The 20,851-nt window shown below is 43.4% G+C and overlaps 2 protein-coding genes across 4 annotated transcripts in view; both read right to left on the bottom strand.

The window, feature by feature from the left end:
- Positions 1–824: 824 nt before the first annotated feature.
- On the bottom strand, positions 825–10,770 carry rad23aa (RAD23 homolog A, nucleotide excision repair protein a). Its single transcript, XM_071535051.1, has 9 exons — positions 10,548–10,770; positions 9,439–9,600; positions 9,043–9,245; positions 8,327–8,370; positions 7,276–7,403; positions 6,562–6,649; positions 4,680–4,810; positions 4,040–4,201; positions 825–3,889 (listed from the first exon to the last, which is right to left on the bottom strand). Exons 1-9 carry the CDS (start codon positions 10,611–10,613, stop codon positions 3,776–3,778), a joined length of 1,098 nt encoding a protein of 365 aa, XP_071391152.1. The 5' UTR covers positions 10,614–10,770; the 3' UTR covers positions 825–3,775.
- Positions 10,771–15,390: 4,620 nt separating this feature from the next.
- Positions 15,391–20,851, bottom strand: part of LOC139657265 (myosin-10-like) — a 60,489-nt gene continuing 55,028 nt past the window's right edge. For all 3 annotated transcript variants that reach the window (XM_071535041.1, XM_071535040.1, XM_071535039.1), the window contains 12 exons: positions 20,535–20,687; positions 20,120–20,368; positions 19,781–19,993; positions 19,444–19,656; positions 19,099–19,260; positions 18,883–19,011; positions 18,679–18,767; positions 18,283–18,406; positions 17,755–17,963; positions 17,255–17,363; positions 15,804–15,976; positions 15,391–15,544 (listed from right to left, as the gene is read on the bottom strand). In XM_071535041.1, coding sequence (XP_071391142.1) covers positions 15,391–15,544; positions 15,804–15,976; positions 17,255–17,363; positions 17,755–17,963; positions 18,283–18,406; positions 18,679–18,767; positions 18,883–19,011; positions 19,099–19,260; positions 19,444–19,656; positions 19,781–19,993; positions 20,120–20,368; positions 20,535–20,687 — 1,977 coding nt within the window. The remainder of the gene's footprint in view (positions 15,545–15,803; positions 15,977–17,254; positions 17,364–17,754; positions 17,964–18,282; positions 18,407–18,678; positions 18,768–18,882; positions 19,012–19,098; positions 19,261–19,443; positions 19,657–19,780; positions 19,994–20,119; positions 20,369–20,534; positions 20,688–20,851) is intronic.

Raw genomic sequence — 20,851 nt, forward strand, 5'->3', positions numbered from 1 at the left:
ATAACTACTGAGCCACTGCACCGTCCCTTGTAATGAATTCAATCCATCAAACTCAGTGTCAATATAGTCTGACAACTTCAGCACTGACCGATCTCTGAAAGAGTAGAATCTCCATCAGTCAAAGCCATGTCAGCGGTAACAGCCCTTTTCCTAATTGTAATTCATTTATTCAAGTTTTTTTCTTCCTCAATTTGGATGCATTTTAAATATTTCCATGTCTTCCGCTACAGCTAATGGATTTTTAATTTTTTTTTTTACAACAAATAATTTGATGGCCCTGAGCACGTTTCATGTACTTTTAGAACTTTCTTTGATAGAATTTATGTGCATTGCAGACACTAAAAATCCCAAATAACTGCAGTTTAAAATTATTTTGTAGCCCAACTAAATGAGTAAAAAGGTGCAGAAGCTTTTACAGAACAGATGCATACTCTGTATCTGTATGTATCGGTTATGATCAACAGTAATAATGATACTGGTCCCATACCCCCTGGGGTATATCTTCAAATGTTGCCAGGTTTATTTTGCCATGTCCCCCTTCCTGGACCAGGAAGGAGACCAATTTCCTCAGTTGGCTCTGCAGATAATACATGGCAATTAATTTTGGCCCTACTTTTCTAAACTCTTGAGTATCCAAACAGATACACACATTGGATTTAGGACACACACAAATCTGTAGAAGACATCCTAATCTATTCAAGACAAAAAAAAGGTCTTGTGTATGACATGTCAGAAAATCAGTATGAATGCAGTTTTGTTTGCAGATCCAGCCAGTAGTGATGTGTATGATGATGCTAATGATGAAGAAAGAGTCATAGGCCTGAAAGACTGCTGATATTTAATGTAGCACAGCATAGTCTAAGATCATGTTGATGCTGTAGGACACTCGTGTCAGTAAAAACTACCTTCACACATACAGAATGAGACTGGAGACCGTCAGTGAAAGCCTTCACATGAACATTTGTTTTTCTCCACAGTTTTTTGTCTGTTCATGGACCCACATTAAGCTGAGAAACTGTGCAGTCAAAACAGAAGCGGTTGTCACACATCCCCGCCACACACCTCCCAACCAGACCAGCGACTCTTGTGTTAAAATGCTTCACAATGATCTGTGGTGGATGAATATCAGCCTATCTGGAATGTGATGCTGATGAGGAAGGGTCGGATCTGTGCTTCACAGAGCGGTTTCTTCTGATGTACTGTTTTGTATCCAGTTGAGCCATGATATGCATACTGTGTATCTCTATACGATGTGTCCTTCCCCGGCCATGTGATCTCATTCCTTAAAAAAAAAAAATACACACAAGTGGAAGATGCGAGACGTGGATCAAATAGTATTTACAAAAAGCTTTTTATAGTGGAGTCTAATTAAGTGATGGATAGGCCACATAACGCAGGGCAGCAGATTACATGCCAGAAGATTTAGACAACCACAGGAAAGTATTTTAAAGTCAATTTAGTGTCATTTTCTGTGATTCACAACTTAATGAAACTTAATCTCTAACGTTCTGATGTGGCAAACAACTTAATCGGCACTGCAATTAATTTGAAACAAAAGGCTTAGGATTATTTTATAACTACTATTTGGCCGAGGTTGGGAAGATAAAGGCGTGTTAGTTGTGAAGCGGGAAAGACGTGCAGAGTGTGACTCCAGCATTCCAGATGGATTGGTCCCGGCTGATCCATAGAGGATTCTTGGACCGTGTTCAGAACGTCTAGAGCAGTTCCTTCCCTCGACTCTCTGAAGGTCTGAGAGCGAGGAAAAGCTACAACCGACGCTTTCTCTAGACATTCCAAGCACAGCTGAAGGTCAGGTAATTGTGGCGGTGTTAATCAGAGCGGCACCTCATTTCAAAATAGTACTTCGATACCTCCCGACTCAAGCCACTAACCCTCCACACGTTAGGACAACATATGAAAGCGATGTGGCAGGAACCGTAATGAAGGTGGTGTTTATTCGAAACTCAATCTTTTGGGACCTGTGTAGAAGAATAAGCGACAAAAAAAAAAAAGAACATGGAGACAGATTAGGAATAAAACATTGCCTGGTCCTGCTGACTCGACAGTCGCTGGTGACACTGTTCTAACCGCATGCAGATGGCGTGAACCGCACCAAGCGGCGCCGCCCCTGCACACAGACTAGTCTGCAAACACAAATGCGCACACCTACAGACATGAGTGCGCGTGCGTTTTCGTCACTTTGGTGAAGGCTTTTTTTAACTCGTCGGATTTACTTGAGAGAGAGTGATGCGTGTCTACCCACACACTGGGGGGGTCAACTCATGGGCAAACTAGAAAGAGACGTACAGTTAAGTGTGTGGGCTGCCGTGAATAAATTAAAAAAAAGGCCCCACTATTGGTTAAGTGGAGAGAAATTAAAATGATTGGGCTGAGTATATTCAGTGTATCAATTGCAGAACTCGCATGTTCCCGTATTTTCTTTATGCTCACTGCATCTGGTGATAATTAAAATTGGCCAAAAGAATATCACTGTGTAACATATCATTTCACCAAGATTGTAAAACAGCTTCATTTATTGCCTTACAGACCAGTGGCTGTCGGGGTTTCTACCTGTTTCGAAACCGTTTTTTTTGTATTTAAATCCTACTAGCAGACGGTCACAACATAAATACATGCAACTGTTTTAGAATCTTGGCAAATCGGAGGCTTGTATGCAGCACAGTGAGATTCTTGTGGGTAGTGTTAATTAACACCAGAGGCTGTGAGCGTAGAGAAAATAGCTCCAGGTCTTAACAACCTAAGCAGGCGGGAACATATGAGCTCTAGCCGGTGGCGTGTGCATGGATTCAGAGGACATGCTGCGGTCTGTGCAGCCGGCACGGCACGGCACGGCGGGACAGGTGAAGGTGGGACACAGTGAATAGAATAACCCAGAAGCAGATTCTTCTTTTATCGTCAGTTTAGTTCCCGTTCCTTTCCCCTACGGCCCCCGTACACCCCCAGCAATATCATCTCAGACACACACACAAAGCGCAGCACGGCCAAGTCCATCTCTGCCCATTTCATTCTTGGACGTACATAAATGATGCATACAGAGGCAGACAGAGGTACACACAAGCAGTTACACACACTGATAACGTTGTAGAAGTGCAGTGAGGAGAATGTGCTTCCGTAAAATCCAGCTACAGCATTAACAAGCTTAGATATGCAAATCAATTGACTTTTTTTTTTTTTTTTTTTACTTTTTTCAGCTTAACTGTATCGCATCCACCTGCACAGGCGCACAGACATGTACTCACACACACATGCGTGCACATACACACACAAGCACGCTCTCTCTCGTCGCAAAACTCTTCAGCCCCGTCGCTCCCCTCCCTAAATGTTCCCAAAGCGCATCTAAAATCAAATTATAGATCTCCCCTAAACAAACCCCACACATTCCATTGGAATTCACGTGGATTTCATAATTCTTCCACACTTCTCGCCCCCTGACCTCCCAATAACCTACCACATATCACGTCCCAAAAGCCTGACCTTCCTGCACACAACCTCCACTTTGTGTACTGTAGCGTGTAAACCCCCTACCCCCCCCCCAGAACCTGTCCCACCCCGTCTCCCCTTTCCCGTCCCATCGCTCCCCCCTCCCACCCCCCGCCCCTGCTAGCTCTCCCCTCTTCCCCTCCTGTTGGGTCGAGCTGAGGCTGGTAGCTGTACAGTATAGTGGGGGGAGGGGGGGGAGGGGGTGCAGTCCTTGTGCTGAGCTGAAGAGAGGGAGGGGAGGAGGGAGGAGCAGGAAGGCAGTGATCTTTGCTGTTCAGTCGTCTTCCAGTCCCTGGTTGAGGAGAAAGTTGGCTGCCAGGTTCTCGTTCTTCTCGCAAGCAAAGTAGGCCTGGATCACCAGAGCCTCGGGGAAACCCAATGCTTTTAACTGTCCAGAGATAAGACAGATAGAGAGAGGGAGGGAAGAAGAAAGAGTGGGGAGAGAGGAGAGAAGACTTTATATAATATAAAATACAAAAACGCCTTTTCGTGAGTTTTTAGTCGAGGCCCAAAGCTTGGAGTTCGGTCTATAACTCACCCTTTCAATGGCTTCCTTCTCCTGAGGTGTAACCTGGATGTAGTTGACGGGTGCTCCTTCCTCCCCCGCTGCGCCCAGCTCTCCCACCTCTGGTCCCTCCCCGCCCTCTCCCACCGGCTCGTTCAGCATCTGGATGAACAGCTCCTGATGCTGGCTGATTTGCTGGAGGAAGAAACACATAAAGACAGAGGTTACGGTTATATTTAGTCAGATTGATCTTCCGAGATATATCGTCCCGCCAGGACAAGTTAAGTAACATGTCAAGCTTGCATTGTGGTTGGAATTCTACATAGTCTGGATACAATCTAGCAGCAATGCACATAAAAACAATGTAAAGAAATAGAGAGACAGCAGGAAAGCGTGATGAAGATGGATTTAAATAAATGCAGCCACAGGAGATGCATAACAGCTTCAGCAACAGTTTCAGGCCAAGTGTGAAAGTACAGCAATGTGATCTTATAAAATTCGATCTTTGGAATTAAATGTCAGTGCAACTCAGGAAAAAGAAGGCTTGAGGTCTATACAGGTCTAAGCAACATTCTCTGTATATCCTTAAAAATTAGTAAAGCCACTGAATACATTTTTAGATGCAATGCAGTAAGGAACATGAAATGTGTGGGTAGTGAAGTGAGCGTGGTACCTGTAGAAGTTGGGGGTTCTCCCTGCCCAGCTGCTGGAGCAGAGCCGGTAGCAGAGCGGGGTTCTGCTGGATCGCACGTCTCATGTGAGCGAACTGGGGCTGGGTCCGCAGGAACTCCAGAGGGTTCTCTCCTGGCAACGCACAATTAACAAACATCAGCAAGAAGGCAAGCAACAAAAAAAAGCACTTAATACATACATAAATACAGAAACATACAGATAAGTCAATACATCAATTCCTGATAAGTTTGAAGACTGGTTTGTGTGTAACTTTTTTCATCTGTCTTTCTCATACCTCCCTCATAACCTCGCACCACCTATTTTTCCACCATTTCACATCAAACTCAACACCCACAGGCTGGATCCGGCTGCATACGAATCTGGGTTGTCAGTTCATTCTAACCTGCCTTATGGCAACTGCCAGCAGTAGGGGCATATGACCCAATTTCTAACTAACTAAAAACGGCTGAAGAAGCAATGTAGATGTTGAAAGCAGAAAATGTACTTTGTAAAGTATAAAGGAAATCCAGTTTTTAAAGCACATAATTTGCATCATCAACACCCCAGCAGATATAAGGAGGAATGGACAGGGTTCACACTCAGCAGGTCAGTCAGTCAAACGCACTCACCACCACCATTTTCCCGAGAGCAGGATACACACACAAACTGATTTGCTGACACTGAAGCTCAGATATTCAATTTCAAACTTTTGAGGCAAGCGAGTTTGCCTCTTTTATCCCAAACACGATGTCACGGCTCTGCCTTCAGGCCTATGTGCTGAGCAGGTTCAGTGGCACCTGGTTGTATGAACAGATGTTCTCCATGATGATCACAAATCATCCCACAGGTCTTAATAGACAAAATCCATTTTTCCACTCTGAAAGAGGCCACAGGCCAGGGCTTGACTGCACAGATTGATGAATTTGCAGCGAAGAAAAGGTGCAAGGTGTTTGGTGGGACTAAATAGGTCAAGGCCAATGGCTGAATATCATTCACTTATTAATGAGTCATATTTAGGCCAGTGAGGCAGGCAATATGTTGGTTATTTGGGACCTGTGGAAACGTGGTCAACCAAATCATTATTTTCCTTGACTGAATGCCACACACGACCAGTGATGTGTCCTGTCCAGGCCTATGAAGCAGCAGCTGACTGTGTGATACTTGTGACAAGTTATCTTGAAAAAAGCTTAAAAAAATTATTGATGTATCAAAGCTATGAGAGTATGGACAAATTTTTTTCAAGGTACGTTTTTAGTCAGCACCTCTCAAATACTGGTGTGGTCAGTCACTGGCCTACCTTACCACTTCTCACCTGGTGACAAGGCTGTTAACTTTGCCTATCTGCTCTGCCATAGGCCCACTCTTCTCTCTGTTGTGTTATTCCTGACCAATCAGATTCAGATACAAGTTTGTACCTTTTGTCAGCAAATTCTGAGTGAGGCAAATCGAGCTGGCTCATTCTGAAAGGCACCGCAAATTTACCACAAAACACACAGTCGATGCCCAAAACAACAGCCGGCAACACCTGGCCAGTATGTTGGCAAAGCAGGCTGTTGTAGGCTTTTTTTTTTGCAGAATTTTACAGAGCTGTTAAAAATCAAATCAAATTTGTTCACAATTAATCAACTATTTACTTTTTTGGTTTATTTTTCTATATACTAGGGGCAAGTAGAGCCCATTCCTTCCCGCATTCCTTTCACCACTGGGGAAAGGGAAAAATATCTGTAAAAACCTAGCAGACAAATGAAAGTTCAATGAATAACTAATTCAAGCTAATACACGGTCAGATATACTCATGTGGGATAAAACAGATAACTTAATCTCTAAACATAAAGCAGAGCGTATTATATCAAGTTAACTGCTAAATGCGCTGCATGCCTCACCCTCTGCTAGAGATGGGGCGTCTGTGCGTCCAGAAGCGGGAGGCTGCACTGGGGGATTAGTCTCCTGGACTGGGCTACTGGGGATACCCTGGAAACACAACAATACAACTGTCAATCACAAACACACACACACAAACACACTCCCTGCACGCTGCCACATGGACAGAAAAAACAGGGGCCTGGAATTGGCACAGGGAATTGAAACTGTTTATTTAGAATGCATTTATTTATACGTGAGGAACATTCCATTTAGTTTAATCCTGCAAGTGCTGTCCATCATAATCAAGATATGTTTGGCAGAGGCGTGACAATGAGAATCAGTGTGTGTGTGTGTGTGTGCACAAACTGTCTGTTGCCTCGTACCGCCTTTTGTCTTCTCTTACTGCCTTCTAACAGATCTTCAATGATACAATGGCAAGTCGAAGGAGAGGACATCAACTGAGGTCCTGTGAGTCACTGCTCAGGTCATATTGCATTGTGTCATTGCAATGGCTCATAACATGATGTAATGCTGTGTCTGTGTGTGTGTGTGTGTGTGTGTGTGTGTGTGTGTTACAGGTATAGAATTACTGAGGGACAGTAGGGGGACTTGCTCTCCACATGGTACAATGTGAATGTCGCTTTGCCTTGCTTGACTTCACTGTATTTCTGTCTAAACTGTGGTGCCTTTGTGAGCGGGAGCATAATTTGATTTTGTGTGTGTGTGTAACTCACAGTGAGGAGGTACTCCACAGCTCTGTGGGGGTTGTTGAAGCTGGCCCGTAGAGCAGCCACCACTCTCTCCCTCTCGTAGCCCATAGACATGATCTCTGTCAGCATGGTCTCGTACTCCGCTCCAGTCACTGGAAACACACACGCACACACACAGATGGACCAGTTACAAACTACACATTTCACATATTTAACAGCCAATTTTCACAGCTTTTCTAGGACTGTTCTGTGATATATATGCACATCTCCATGACCGGTTTTGGCACCAAAACGCAAACTTGGTGATACCTTTTCGCTCATGCAAACTATCACACCATATACCGATTAGACAATTTATGCCAAAAAAAAAAAATCAAAATCCCATATTTTACTTCCTAGAAAGCAAAAACTCTTTAATGGTGACTTCATCGTGTACCAGGAGGTGTAATTTAACATTCCAACCAAAAAAACCATCACAGATTTTTCAACAATCACACCCCTCTTTTTCTCTCCCTAACTGATATCCCATTGGTTTAAAACTTTTCAATGATCCCTCCCCCGCATTATGTCCCACCCCAATATCCTGTTTCAGCAGGAAACACATCACATTCAGGCAGCAAAATGCAGTTTCATTGTGACTTTAAGTTTGGCTGGACCAAGCGGGAATCCCCATTGCCCTCTGTGGCACCACAGTAAGGGAGTATTTGCTTTTGTCACAGCCTAAATATAGGCATGATATGCATTGCACTGCAGCCGGTAAAGTCCCTGACCCATACCAATGACATTTCTGCCATAGCAAGTGCGACCCAAAGAATTTATATTACAAATGTACTCCTAAGATACTAATATACTAGTCTCAACAGGCTCTGTTCTAAAACTCTATTGTCTTTCTTTACACAATTTTACATCCAAACAACAGCAGGCAACTGGTGACCAGCCACATACCCAGACCACTGCTTTGAGAGACCATTAGACTTGCGCAAGCTCTCATTGCTTTCTGCAGCATAAGATCTGAGAGAGGTTGCAAGATTCAGACAGTTTCCCAAAGTCAGGTAAAGATCCATCAATCACTTACCCAGCGCTGAGGAGGCATCCACCCCCTGGCCCCCACCACTGGAGCTACGAGGAGAGACAGAACCTCAAGGTTAATAGAACATCAAACAACCTACACAACATGATGTGATTCTAAAGGTGAATAGACTAGGTGTGCTATTTCACACCATGCCGTAGTTTATGCTGCACTGGAACCACTTCCTTCTGAAACAACAGCACTGTTGTTTACAATTTGCATGCAAGAACTGTGGGAAATGTAGGTCTTTAGTAAGCACTGGTATGCTTTGAGTATGAAAGGCAAATGACTGCAGACTGTCTATTCAGGTACGTGTACACACCCTGTATTTCAATCTTATGTAAAGGCCTTTATAGATATATAAACTTAGACATATATATTCATTGTGCTGCAATAAAATTATCTCAGATAATTGGCTTGAACCCTAGCCTTTGAATGACTGTTCCATACATTCCACATAAAAGTTAATAGATAACTGCATAGCTTTTCCCAAGGCGTTCCACTTTCCATTTAACTTTAAAATATATCTGGTTGGGGGATCCTGGAGGCTCAGTCACACCATGTAACTATGGTGCCCTGGTTCGAATCCGGTCTAAGGTCTGTGTGACACGTCACATACCCCCCACAATACCTTTCCTCTCTCTCTACTGTGTCTATCAAATAAAGACATAAAATGCCCCAAAAATCTTAAGATTTTATATATACAAAACACCATCTTCTACCTGGCCGGTTGCGGTGATTCTGTGTCTGCGGCACTGGGCTCCTCTTTGGCCTCCTCGGGGGGAATGGGGACAGCTGCGGGGGTTGGGGCTGGGGCTGGGGTTGGGGTTGCGGCTGGGACAGCTGTTGACGTGGAGCCAGAGTCCTGGACTGGTGGCTTGGGTGCTTCCGAGGGTGGAGGCGAGGCAGCAGCTGCGGGCTTAGCCTTCCACCAGTTCAAGAGAAGGCGTTGTTAGACTATGTACTAAACATGTATTTGTAGGGCAGTAAAGTCAGCAAAAAAATGACCATTAAGTAGTATAATACACTGGACTACAATGCTGACAGGAGTTTGCTTCAGTAGCAAAGCCACCCTATACCATCCAATATCAGTTATGAGCATGACAATAAGATCTCACCTTGGACACCATCACTACAACGAAATTCTTCTCATCAATCTTGTAGTCCTTAATAGGCGTGTCATCTTGCAGGATTTTTCCAGCATATATCAACTTCTGCCCAGATACAGGAAAGTTATCTTTTCCTCTTTCTGCTTCTATCTTCTCCTTCAAGGCCTTCACCTGATAAGGAAAAGAGTCACACACTGTAACCACTGACATGGGAGCACATCCTTTACTCTCCTAAAGCCTTCACTTGTAAGCATTAACATCCCTGCTCCCTGTCAGAGGGCAATATAACATTCTTTAATCTCTGACTTTGTCAAGTCATAGGACCTTAATATCTCATTACTTGCCAAATTAGAAATGACAGTCTTGCTGGAGCATTATCAATGGGAAGACATATCAGGCAGGCAGGAGTCATCATTGACTTAAGTAAGAATGGTGTGCTTACAATGGTTTGATTCATACACTATATCAGATGTAATGACGATGTTAACTATAGAAAACTAGTAAGTGTAACTTAACTGTAAGATATCCAGTATGGGTACCGAGGAGTATACATCAATAACAAATAGCTAACGTTAAGCAAACCAATTAACGTCACTGGGGTAATAATTATGTTAACATGCTAACCACCCAACTTTTATAGTAAACTAGCATTAACGCTGGTTATAGGTGTCATAATCATAACTGTTAGCATTAGCTATAGCAATCAGCTGCTAATGTCGTGTGTAGACTTGGGTTACTGAGCTCCAGCACTGGATAGGTAACATCGGAAATTCTTGCTAAGTAGTTAACAGTAAAGTAACCACGACATACAGTTGGAATGGTGATGAATTCGTTAGCAGGAGTGATGGTTTTGTTAGCGGGCTGCCCAGCTAACTGGCTAACGTTTGCTAGCTAGTAAGTTAGCTTTAGCGTTGTTAGCACCCCGTTTACATGTGGATTGCCAAATCAATAACTAGCATAGTTAATGGGGATCTTCTTTACCAAAACTACATATATAGTTCTTTCATCGACAATATCAAGTAAAGTTCTAGGACCTACAAGTTAAGAAATAGGGCAAAATACGACTTACAGTTGGTTAGCGTTAGCTAAAGTTAGCAAGTTAGCTAGTAGCCACTCACCGTTTGGTCGGGGTCTATCTCAATTTGAATAGTCTGCTGTTGCAGTGTTTTTAGCGTGATCTGCATGGTAGCGGTGGCTGGCGTTGTTTAGATGTGCTTCAAATACAGAAATAGTTCCTTGTAAACTACTTAATTTGTTATCAAAGTTAGAGTTTTCGGCAAGATAATAAGTATCCGTGAAATGTGTGTATCCATGAGCACTCAGCAAATCGCCATCTTTGGTGACAAGTTGGTGGTGCAGTGAGAAGAGCTCCGCTGGAGGGAACGAGGTTTCGTGCAGTACGCATGAACTAGTATAGTATGCAGATGTATCAAGCAAACTACAAAGCAAGGGGTGCAAGCCTATCCACATGAGTTGAAGATCTATGAATCTACACCTCATGTCACCGCTGACTTGGCTATGATGCTCGCGAGTCCCTGTTAACAGTGCAATGACTGGGTCAAGCACAAAATAAACAGTCTATAGTAGGTTAGCTGCTGTCTGGAGAAATATAGTAGTATTACAGTACTGCACTTGTCATAGTTTGGGTATTATACGTTAATGTTAGGTTATATAATGAAGGCGAGGAGGATTTAAAGGGGAATACCACCCTATTTCCGTTCTGAAATGCCGTTCCTTAGTTTTGGTCTTCACTTCTGTCTCCCCCACAGTCTGGAGCCTCACCTCAACTTGCCTGGAGATCACTTCCATTGATCAAGGATAAATCTGTAAGACAACTTGACATTTGAAGACATGTTTGAAAGAGTAATCCTGGACTGGGTGGCTGTGACGTCTGCTGCCCTGCAGTGAGGGCCATCACCATGGCACCAAGGTCCCAGACAGCATCCTTATCTCTATGTTCATAAATCAGGCTCATTCACATCAGCTCCAGCTTCAGTCTGCAACTTGTTTGGGGTTCAGTTTATACATTCTGACTTTAAAACACTATGCATTTATTACAAACCTTATGCTTCTTGGGTCACGTACCTACTGTAATGTGGTGAATGTGTTGCATATCAAAGTCTCATGCAGATTCTGTAGACTTTCTATACTAGAGGATGTTATCCTCCTAGCAGTCCAGTATCTGTGAGCTTATCCAGGCTGCACATCAGTGGAAAGCTACTGGATGCCCATTTCTACTGCTTAGTGAGTCAGATGCTCTTGATAAAAAATAGACCACACTCCCTTTTCCCCAGCACCTCAGATGTGTGTGTGCATTCTCCTTCAAGTGCCAAGGGTGGTGAACAATGAAATCAGCTGCCCACCACTGGGCTTTAACTCAGGATTCAGGAGACAGATTAAGACACACAGAGACTCTGCCAACTGCATTACTGTAATGTTTAGCACTAGAACGTTCATTGGAGAATTTAAAATATATGTGACAGTGATGCTACCTGACAGGATAGTTTTATGCGGCTAACGGTACATTTTATGATTTGGAAGCACTACAGGCTAATGTAAAGCTCATTGAGATGTAATAGTTGAGACTAACATTTTATGAGTCCATAAAGTCAGTCTCCTGGGCTATTTAGTGCCAATGATGCAGTTCCAGGCAACACTGATATGACATTAAGGATGAACACCAAATCATCTTTTTAACTGCGGTTTGTGTGGATTGTTCTTGTGCACAATTAATGATTGGACTGTCCAAGGCCAAATACCATGACCTACATTCATAGTATCTGTTGTTAAGTAGTTTCAGACTGATGTGAAATATGTCAAATATAATATAAACGTAATTTAATATTATTCAAAGATATATATTGTCACTAATACTGGTGGGAGGTGACAATATGGTGATCACCAGTGGGAGCTTAGAGCTTACTCATTCTTTTCTTTGCTACTATATCACCTACTGCCCCTAGCTCAGTCTTGTTGACCAGTATATTTACTAGAATTTTTTTTTTTCTTTTTTTTTTTTAGTTTCAGCTATTTCACATCTCATCTGATGTTTTTTTTTAACTATAGCAGCATGTTGTCACTAGCTACACCAGAGCCATAGATCAATAGCTTGATCATATTTCCATACAGTTTAATAATGTTCCTTTTTTGTAACATTTTAGTTATTGTTACGGTTGTATTTTGTTACATTGCCTATTCCTTGTCCTGTTCAATATATCATCAAATCATACTTTTCACTCACATACAAAATGGGAAATGTTTGTTAATGCTTAACCTTAGCAGACTTGCATGTCTTGGCTGGCATCATGCACACATTAGATGCTAAAAGTATATTATTTCATTTTTATTTTTTGGTTTTAAGTAGGTCTAACTGATACTAATTTAAGATTAGAAAAATGATATAATGCCCAGTAGCATGTTGCTTGTCTACTGTATTGTCACCGTTTGGGTGCATGTAAGCCTAAAACACAGACAACAGTGGATCAATATAAATATTTAAATAATCAACAGTTATTTTACAATCAACTGTCCCTTATATGCTTATAGTGGGCTCCATCTCTGACATCCATCCATTTTCAGTTACCACATTATCATTTTCCTGCAAAGGACAAATTTGATTGTATTTTCTTTAATTAAACTACTTAACAGACATTAAAAGTGTTGTCCTTGATTGCCCAAAGAGGCTTCCACATTATGGTTGCAGACAACAAGTTGACTGCAGGATTTTTTTTATTATTTTTTTTTAAACCAATCTGTGATTGGTTAATTGAGATACTTGATCTCAATTATCAGAGAGTGGCAGAACTTTAACCACATGGAAAACAAGAAGAAACCCACTTTCTATATGAATATGTTTATTGGTCTTTTACAAAAAATGTCTAGAAATACAGGAATACAAGAAAATAAAGGGAGATGACGAATAATACCTGGTTGTCAACAGCCAGTAATAGTAATAACAACCTTATATGGATGTTAAAGCTTTGAACCCAGTCAAACCCCCCTTCTAGAAAGCTTCATAGATCATACAGAATTCATCCTAAGATAAAGAATCAGCGTATCCTCAAAATAATCCCCATACAATACAAACACAAACCAAACCGCCAGATCATCGCCTGGGGCAGCCTCGATTTAACACTGATTCATACCCATAAACTGTCCATCGAAATGCTAACAAATGTGAAATGTGCATGTGGTATGATGTCATGACACAAAGCTAGGTTAAAGAATCGGTTTTCAACATCTCAAAGACTTTTGTCGCTTTTCAGTTTCAATGTACACAAGTTTTACTTCATGTGTTGCTTCTGTGCACAACCTCCTATCTGCTGTCTTCAGTAACGGCTAAGGCACTTTCTACAGACGCTCGACTTTTTAAATTTTCACTTACTTGAAAAAGGAAAAGGCCGCAAATATGTGGCACACAAATTACAAAATGGTAACATCTTGTTTTGTAACTAACATGTACAGTATAACACATTCATCTCAATGTTCACACTTCAATTGATCCACGTGGATCCCCTGATCTATTGCATTAAAATCCATTTTATAGCACTAATTAAAACTTAATAATGAATAAAACATTCATTACCTATCTGTAAATCATGTCTGTTCATATTATTTCAGGCTTGCGATAAGTGTGGATACAATAAGAAGACACAAATGGTCAAAGAAATTTTGAGTTAAGCATATTGTACATGGTACAGAAAACATAACTGAATAAGGAGAGTTACACAGAGACATATTCAGATTCTAACAGGATAATCGTCACATCATTGAGCTTCCCACTGCCTCAAAGAAGTCTGAATAATTTGAATTCATACTCTGTGACACCCATTCTTGCCCTTGGTAATGAGTTTGATATGTGGACATCAAATACTGGACATATGTTGAATATTTTCAGCCAACGAAACCACCTTAATATAAAGAAACTGGGACTCAATTAAAACCATATTATGGCATGTGATTGATTGAAGTCCGCTGCAATATTAGGTGCATGTTAATTGCAATACAAAAAATAATTACAAGTCAAGACTGACCCATTGTCAAATAGAGATCGCAATACTGGTCAAAAGAGGAACGTTTTCTAGCACTGAGGCAACAAGGCAATTTACAGTCTTATTCCCTATACTTCTGCAAGCTAACAATCCTAGCGTGTGACTGAAAAAACTGTATTCAATTACAGTTCAACTAACATAACTAAATTGATTTATATGATAGGCATATACTGTAGATTGATGAAAAAATAAAGTCAGAAGGCTGTTTGCTTTCATCATGATCCGTTCCTCTGAAATATTGCTATGCTATCATTTTAGCATTTGAAGCCAACACCTGAATTCTGGTCCAATCGTGCACCATCACCAAAGACACATGTTCATACAGATACATGTGCAGCCACCCAACTATGAGAGGATAGACTCAGTCAGGAAAGGGATACTTAATTCTAATGAGTGTTTGAGGGAAATAGGAGTATTATGCTTATCAGTCTATTTTCAGTGCCCACATATGTAAGGTTCATGTTTTTTTTCCCAGAAAACCACTTCTATCTGTGATACGGTTTAAAATGAGTCCCAGACAGGATATTGAAGGAGCCAATAATACTCAATGCACGATGGACGTTGCAATTACACAGCCCTGCAGCTTGACTAGGAAGGGTAAGGCAGAGTAGTGGTTCTCACAACCTTAACTGGAGTAGTAAAGAGACAGAGGGGCGTCCACTGCTGGTGTTTGGGGATGAGAGGTAAGACAGGAAATGTTGGGATTAGAGTAGTGTGAATCTTTGCTTAGGTCATGCTGCATGTGGGGTGGGGGGAGGACAAATTTATCCAGGCTGGGGTTGTAGGGGCAAGAAGAGGGTCCCTACTCAGGCTGTGAGGGTCTGGGGTCTTCTGGTGAAGCGGGGGGGGTAGGGGTGGGGGATAAGCGGAGAGGGAGAGCAACGGTTCAGGCTAAGGGCCTTCTGCTCTTCTACTCAGGCTGGGGTGCTGGTGTCTCGTTGGCATTGTTGTCGGTGATCTTGTTCTCCAGCTCATCGTCGGACAGGAGGTCCAGGGAAGTTCCCTCCACCTGTAGCGGACGCCTGCCTGAGCGGCTGGAGGAGAAACTGATGGGGCCGCCACGCCTACATGAGGAGGAGGGGGGGAATAAAACAAAGGCAAGGGAGAGGATTTTATACCAGAGGCAAAAGTACACCAGAGGCAAAAGCAAAAAGCAAAAGCTAGAGCAGGAAAAGAGGAATATCCGCTCACTGTTTTAATGCTCCCAGTTGCGCTCTATGTTCAGTACATTGGTAACATTTGTTTGGCTGAAACGCTCTTGTCACCAGTTTTTAAGCACAGGCATCAGTGTAAAAGAGCCTGCTTGCATCTACCACTCCATACCTGAGGCGGCTCTTGAGCGTGTTGACCTCGCGGCTCAGGCCCTCGCTGGCCTCGGTGGCATCGTCCAGCTCTCTCTGCAGTTTCCGGCGCGAGGCGTTGGCCCTGGTGGCCTCCTCCTCAGCCTCCTCCAGCTGACGCTTCAGCTGCTTCATACGAGAGTTGGACTTTTCCATCTTAAACACACACACACACAGAAGAAAAAACACACATCACAAAGCTGTACTAAACACATCACAAGGCCAACATTTTGGGGCAGCAGGGTAATATAGCTCAAAGCTAAAATTTGCATCAAGATGTACAAGTTTCTTACTACTGGCTTTCCAAGTTTATTGCTAGTGGCTTTACATTGGCAGACCTAATTCCCAATCATTAATTAAGTTGTAGAAAATTTTGCAACATCCATCCTTTATATCTGTGAGGCAGTTTATAAACTGGCTAGATTATTATTGTGGTTAAGTGATATAAGCAGATATAACTGGGTGTCATCTGCATAACAGTGAAGATTTGTTGTTTGCATCTAAAATATCCAAGTAGAAGCATGTAAATGGAGAATAAGATGAGATCTAAAATATCTAAAATAATTATGAGATCTAAAAGAATTAAAATGTAACAATCTCTATAGGTTTCCTGGTGGCTCAATGGTCTGGGGTGCATATCATGTGGACACAACATCCTGGGTTTGGATCCGACCCAGGACCTTCATCCCCCTCTCTCTCCCAGTCTTTCCTTTCTCTCTTTACTTCAGTCTATCCAAAAAAGGCAAAAATGCCCCAAAAAATAATCTCTAAAAATAAAAAATGCAGCAATCCCTGGAATTTGCGCCTAAAAGTCCACTGGTCATTCTGGGGAGAGTAGTAGTTTGAAACAACTTTTTCTAAAACTTTGGATAAAAAGGGCAGTTTGGAGATGGGTTGGAGACAAAGGGTCAAAATTCTGTTTCTTAAAGCCCCTGAAATCGATTTTTTGAACGATTGGAGTATAATTGAATTTTCATATTTTGTATACAGTTTTTATATGCATTCAAGACCACAAATGACATATTTACAAGAAAATCACGGATTTGCCTTGCCAGGGGCTTTAAGGGGAGGTTGAGCCGCTACATGTTGAAAACTAGAAGGAAATATACCAGTGGCCAGAGAGCTATTGATAACCGACAATATGCTCACAGTGACTGATTTGAAAAAACCTAGTAGGGACAACACATGGGGGACAGGTGGAGGACCACAGGTGAGACACAGTCTGCCAGGACCAGGGGAGAAATGGCCCAAAACAGTTCATCACAGTAGAACTATCAACAGTGACAGACAGGTCCCTATCATAGGTGAACTCTAGAGTCTCGTGTCCTCTGCTTTTTTTGTAAAGTAATTTAAGTTCTGTATACTTTTCAGGGGAGGGGAGCAACATTCATCGTTTGAAATTTGACGTGCATTGAAGCATTTGCCATTCCTTACTTGTTCTTTGAACTGGTCGGCATGGCGACGCTCATCCTCCACCTGCATGCAGACTTCCTTCAGCTTCTTCTCTGTCCTCCTCACAATCTTATTGGCTGCTGCTCGCTCCCTACAATGAGGAACAGATGAGGTTAGAGAAATGTCAGGAAAGGTAGAGTAGGATGGATGATGAGGAGATGGGGGAGAGTGGGAATGTGGGGAGGGTGTGGAAAGTAGTTTGGAAGTAGTGGAGGAAGATTTAGTACCTCAAGTAAACCTAAAAATGTGTTTTAGACATTTAAAAGACATTTCACATTATTTGATTTTACCTATTTTGTTCTCACTGCATTTACCCATTTTATTCTTTAACCCTGCGCCTGCCATTTTCACTGTTTATCATATTGGTTTTTTACATTTTACTGTTTTTTACTGCTCTATAATAACGTATTATTTGAAGTAATCGAATGGCAGAGAGAAGGATGGAGAGTGTGTGAAGGAGAGGGAAAGTATTAATTTCTCACTTGGCCTCCTGCTCCAGCTGCTCCTCCAGCTGTGCTATCTTGGCCTCCAGGGCGGTGATGGAGGCCTTGAACCTGCTCTTCACCGAGCCCTCCAGCTCGCCCAGCTTGGCCCGCAGCTCCTTGTTCTGCCGCTCCAGTTGCTGCCGAGAGTTCTCGCTCTTCTGCGCCGCGCTGCGCTCCCCGCTCAGCTCTGTGGTCAGGGTGTCCACCTGGGAGAGAGGGGCGAGACGGTGAAGAGGAGGAGGTAAGGCAAGGAGAAGGGGAAGGGAGAGGGGGGTGATGGGAGGTGGAATCAGCATATGCACAGCAAAAATGAAATGACAAGATTCAATCAAAAATGTTAGTTTGCACCTAAAACCTTGCTTTATAGACTCCACTACTGCCTCCATTTTTCATCACTAATGATCTCCGGAATTATTACAAATCACTGGATGTGCCCCGGTAATATCAGTCCCACGAGAATAGGGATAAAGTCAATATAGATGTAATTCTGCCATCTGCCATTACGTCTCCAGTATTAGACCATACCTGCATGGTTGTCTTTCTGAAGCGGTCATTGAGTAGCTCCATGTTACCCTGCTCCTCTTCCAGCTCCTCCTCCAGCTGGGCAATACGAGCCTCCAGCCTCCTCTTCTCATCCATCAGAGCAGACCTGACACACAAACATAAATAGTGGTCTACTGAGAACGTGTGACATCCATAAGATGCTATGTTAGAATACATGAAAATATGTTAGAATAAAGATTTTTAACCAGACTCTTCAACCTGCCTGCTCTTTGGTCGATACTCTGAATGGTCCTGATGCAGTAAACCCCACCCATCTAGTGCTCTAACTAGGTTAAAATATTTATATGCAAATATAAACCAGGTGTGGATTTTGCTGACAGACTTTAAGGTGTGCTTAAGTGGGTGAGTGTAACTCACTTTCCAGAGGTGCTGTTGGAGATTTCATCCTGCAGCTCGTCCCGTTCCTGTTCTGCGTGGCGCCGGCCCCTCTCAGATGCTGCCAGGTCCTGCACAGAGTCCAGAGAGACATTACCCATCATGCAACACAGAAGACATCACAAAAATGTCCCAACCGGCATGAGCCTGGCTTTCAAGGATCAGGACCGTCCCGCTGTCCTGTACCTCATGCAGCTGCAGAATCTCAGCCTCGAGACTCTTGAGTTTCTTCTCATTCTCCTTGGACTGGGCGAAAATCTCATCTCTGGAAGCCCTTGCGTCCTCCAACTCCCTCTGGTAGTCTTTCATTTGGGCCTGGAGGAGACAATACATTTGTTGAGAATGACTGCTTAGTGCTGATATATGCACAAACTGATTCAAGTATGAGCATGAAATCCTTACCTGTAACTTGCGCAGCTGTTTGATGGCCTCGTCTCTAGCCTTGTTGGCTCCTTCTATCTGACCCTCTACATCCTTCAGATCCATTTCCAGCTTCTTCTTCGCAGCCACAGCCAGCGCCCTCTGCTTCCTCTCATCCTCCAACTCTGCCTCCATCTCTCGCACCTTGGGGGAGGAGCCAGTACAAGGGGGTGAGAATTATGGGAAGGGAACAATGAGAGGAGATATTCCTATCTCACTACGCTTAAAAATACAAAAATGCAGTTTTGAAAATGCTCTGCTTGCTGAAATGTTGCCAACAATAGGTTATTTTTATGCTAAGTGCAGAATCAGCAGCTTGTTCTGCACCTGTTTGACCAGCGCTCTCTTCTTCTCGTCATTCTGGTCGTCGCGGCCCTGCAGGTCCCGCTCATACTGGGCCTTCATGGCCTGCATGTTGACCTCCAGACGCAGCTTGGCGTCCTCCGTGGCCTGCAGCTCGTCCTCCAGCTCCTCCAGCTGGGTCCTCATCTCCTCCAGCTGCTGCTCCAGAGTACGCTTGGACTTCTCCAGCTCGTGCACCTGGTGGGGACGAGAGAGTCAGAGGATGCTAGTGAGCCTGTGTTTAAATGTTTCCCTCTGCTGTGATGAAGTGAAAATAGGACACTGGGGAAAGTTGCTCTAATCCATCCATCTGAACACTCACGTTCTTGCCCACATCGTCCTTGGAGCTCATCAGATCCTCCATCTCGGCGCGCAGCTGCTTGTTGGCCCTCTCCAGCTCCTCCTTGGCCTCCAGGGCCTCGTCCAGAGCTCTGGTCATGGACAGAGCCTTGGTCTCCTTCTCCCTGGCCTCCGCTTCGGCACGGTCGCGCTCCTCTGCATAGCGAGCCGAGATGCTCTTCTCCTCAGCCAGCATCTAGAGAGGGAGGGGATTGGTATCGGGGATTGGTATTTTGTGATGATGTGACAAGGTTAAAATATGTCTTTGAGGATGGGAACTCTACTCAAACTTCTATATATCTCCAATAATGTGAGCTCCCACCTGGTCAAACTTCTTCTGCTTCTTCTCCAGGCTGGAGACGATCTGTCTCTGGTGATCCAGGTCCACGGTCAGATCGTCCAGCTCCTGCTGCAGACGGGTCTTGGTCTTCTCCATCTTTTCAAAGGCGATGGTCTTCTCCTCCAGACGCTGGCTGGTCAGCTCCATGTCCTTCTGCAGCTTCTTCTTCGTCTCCTCCAGGCCGTCCATCGTTCCAACGTCATCCTCGAGCTTCTTCTTGGTATCCACCAGCTACAGACAAGCAAATAGGAGGAGGGATTCATCAGACAACCATGATCGTTCAGATTCATAATGACAGAACTTTTTATACTTGTGGGATTGAAAAAATCCTTGTGTGTGTGTGTGTTGCAGAGCGCAGTCTCTCACATCTCCATGTAGTCCTACCACACCGTCCTACCTGGGCCTGCAGCGTCAGGAGCTGTTTCTCCAGGTTCTTGCGGGCCTCCTCGTCCTCCTCCTGCTGCTCCTGCAGAGCGTTCTTCTCCTCCTCCAGCTGGCGGATACGGCTGCTCAGGTTCAGCTTCTGACGGGTCTCCTCTTGGAGCAGCTCCTACACACACACACACACACACACACACACACACACACACACACAGAGTCGAGTGCAATATGTCAGCACAATCAATAATGTAATCTAATTTTGAACAATACAACATAAAAATATTGAATGATCATGAATATTGTTAAGTTTGATTTCCAGAAGAGATCCAAGAA

This window comes from Centroberyx affinis, unplaced genomic scaffold (assembly GCF_046629955.1).
Source record: "Centroberyx affinis isolate AG114_WGS23_722 - 3 ecotype Tasmania unplaced genomic scaffold, CSIRO-AGI_Caff_v1 ptg002649l_1, whole genome shotgun sequence".
NCBI classification, from domain to species: domain Eukaryota; kingdom Metazoa; phylum Chordata; class Actinopteri; order Beryciformes; family Berycidae; genus Centroberyx; species Centroberyx affinis.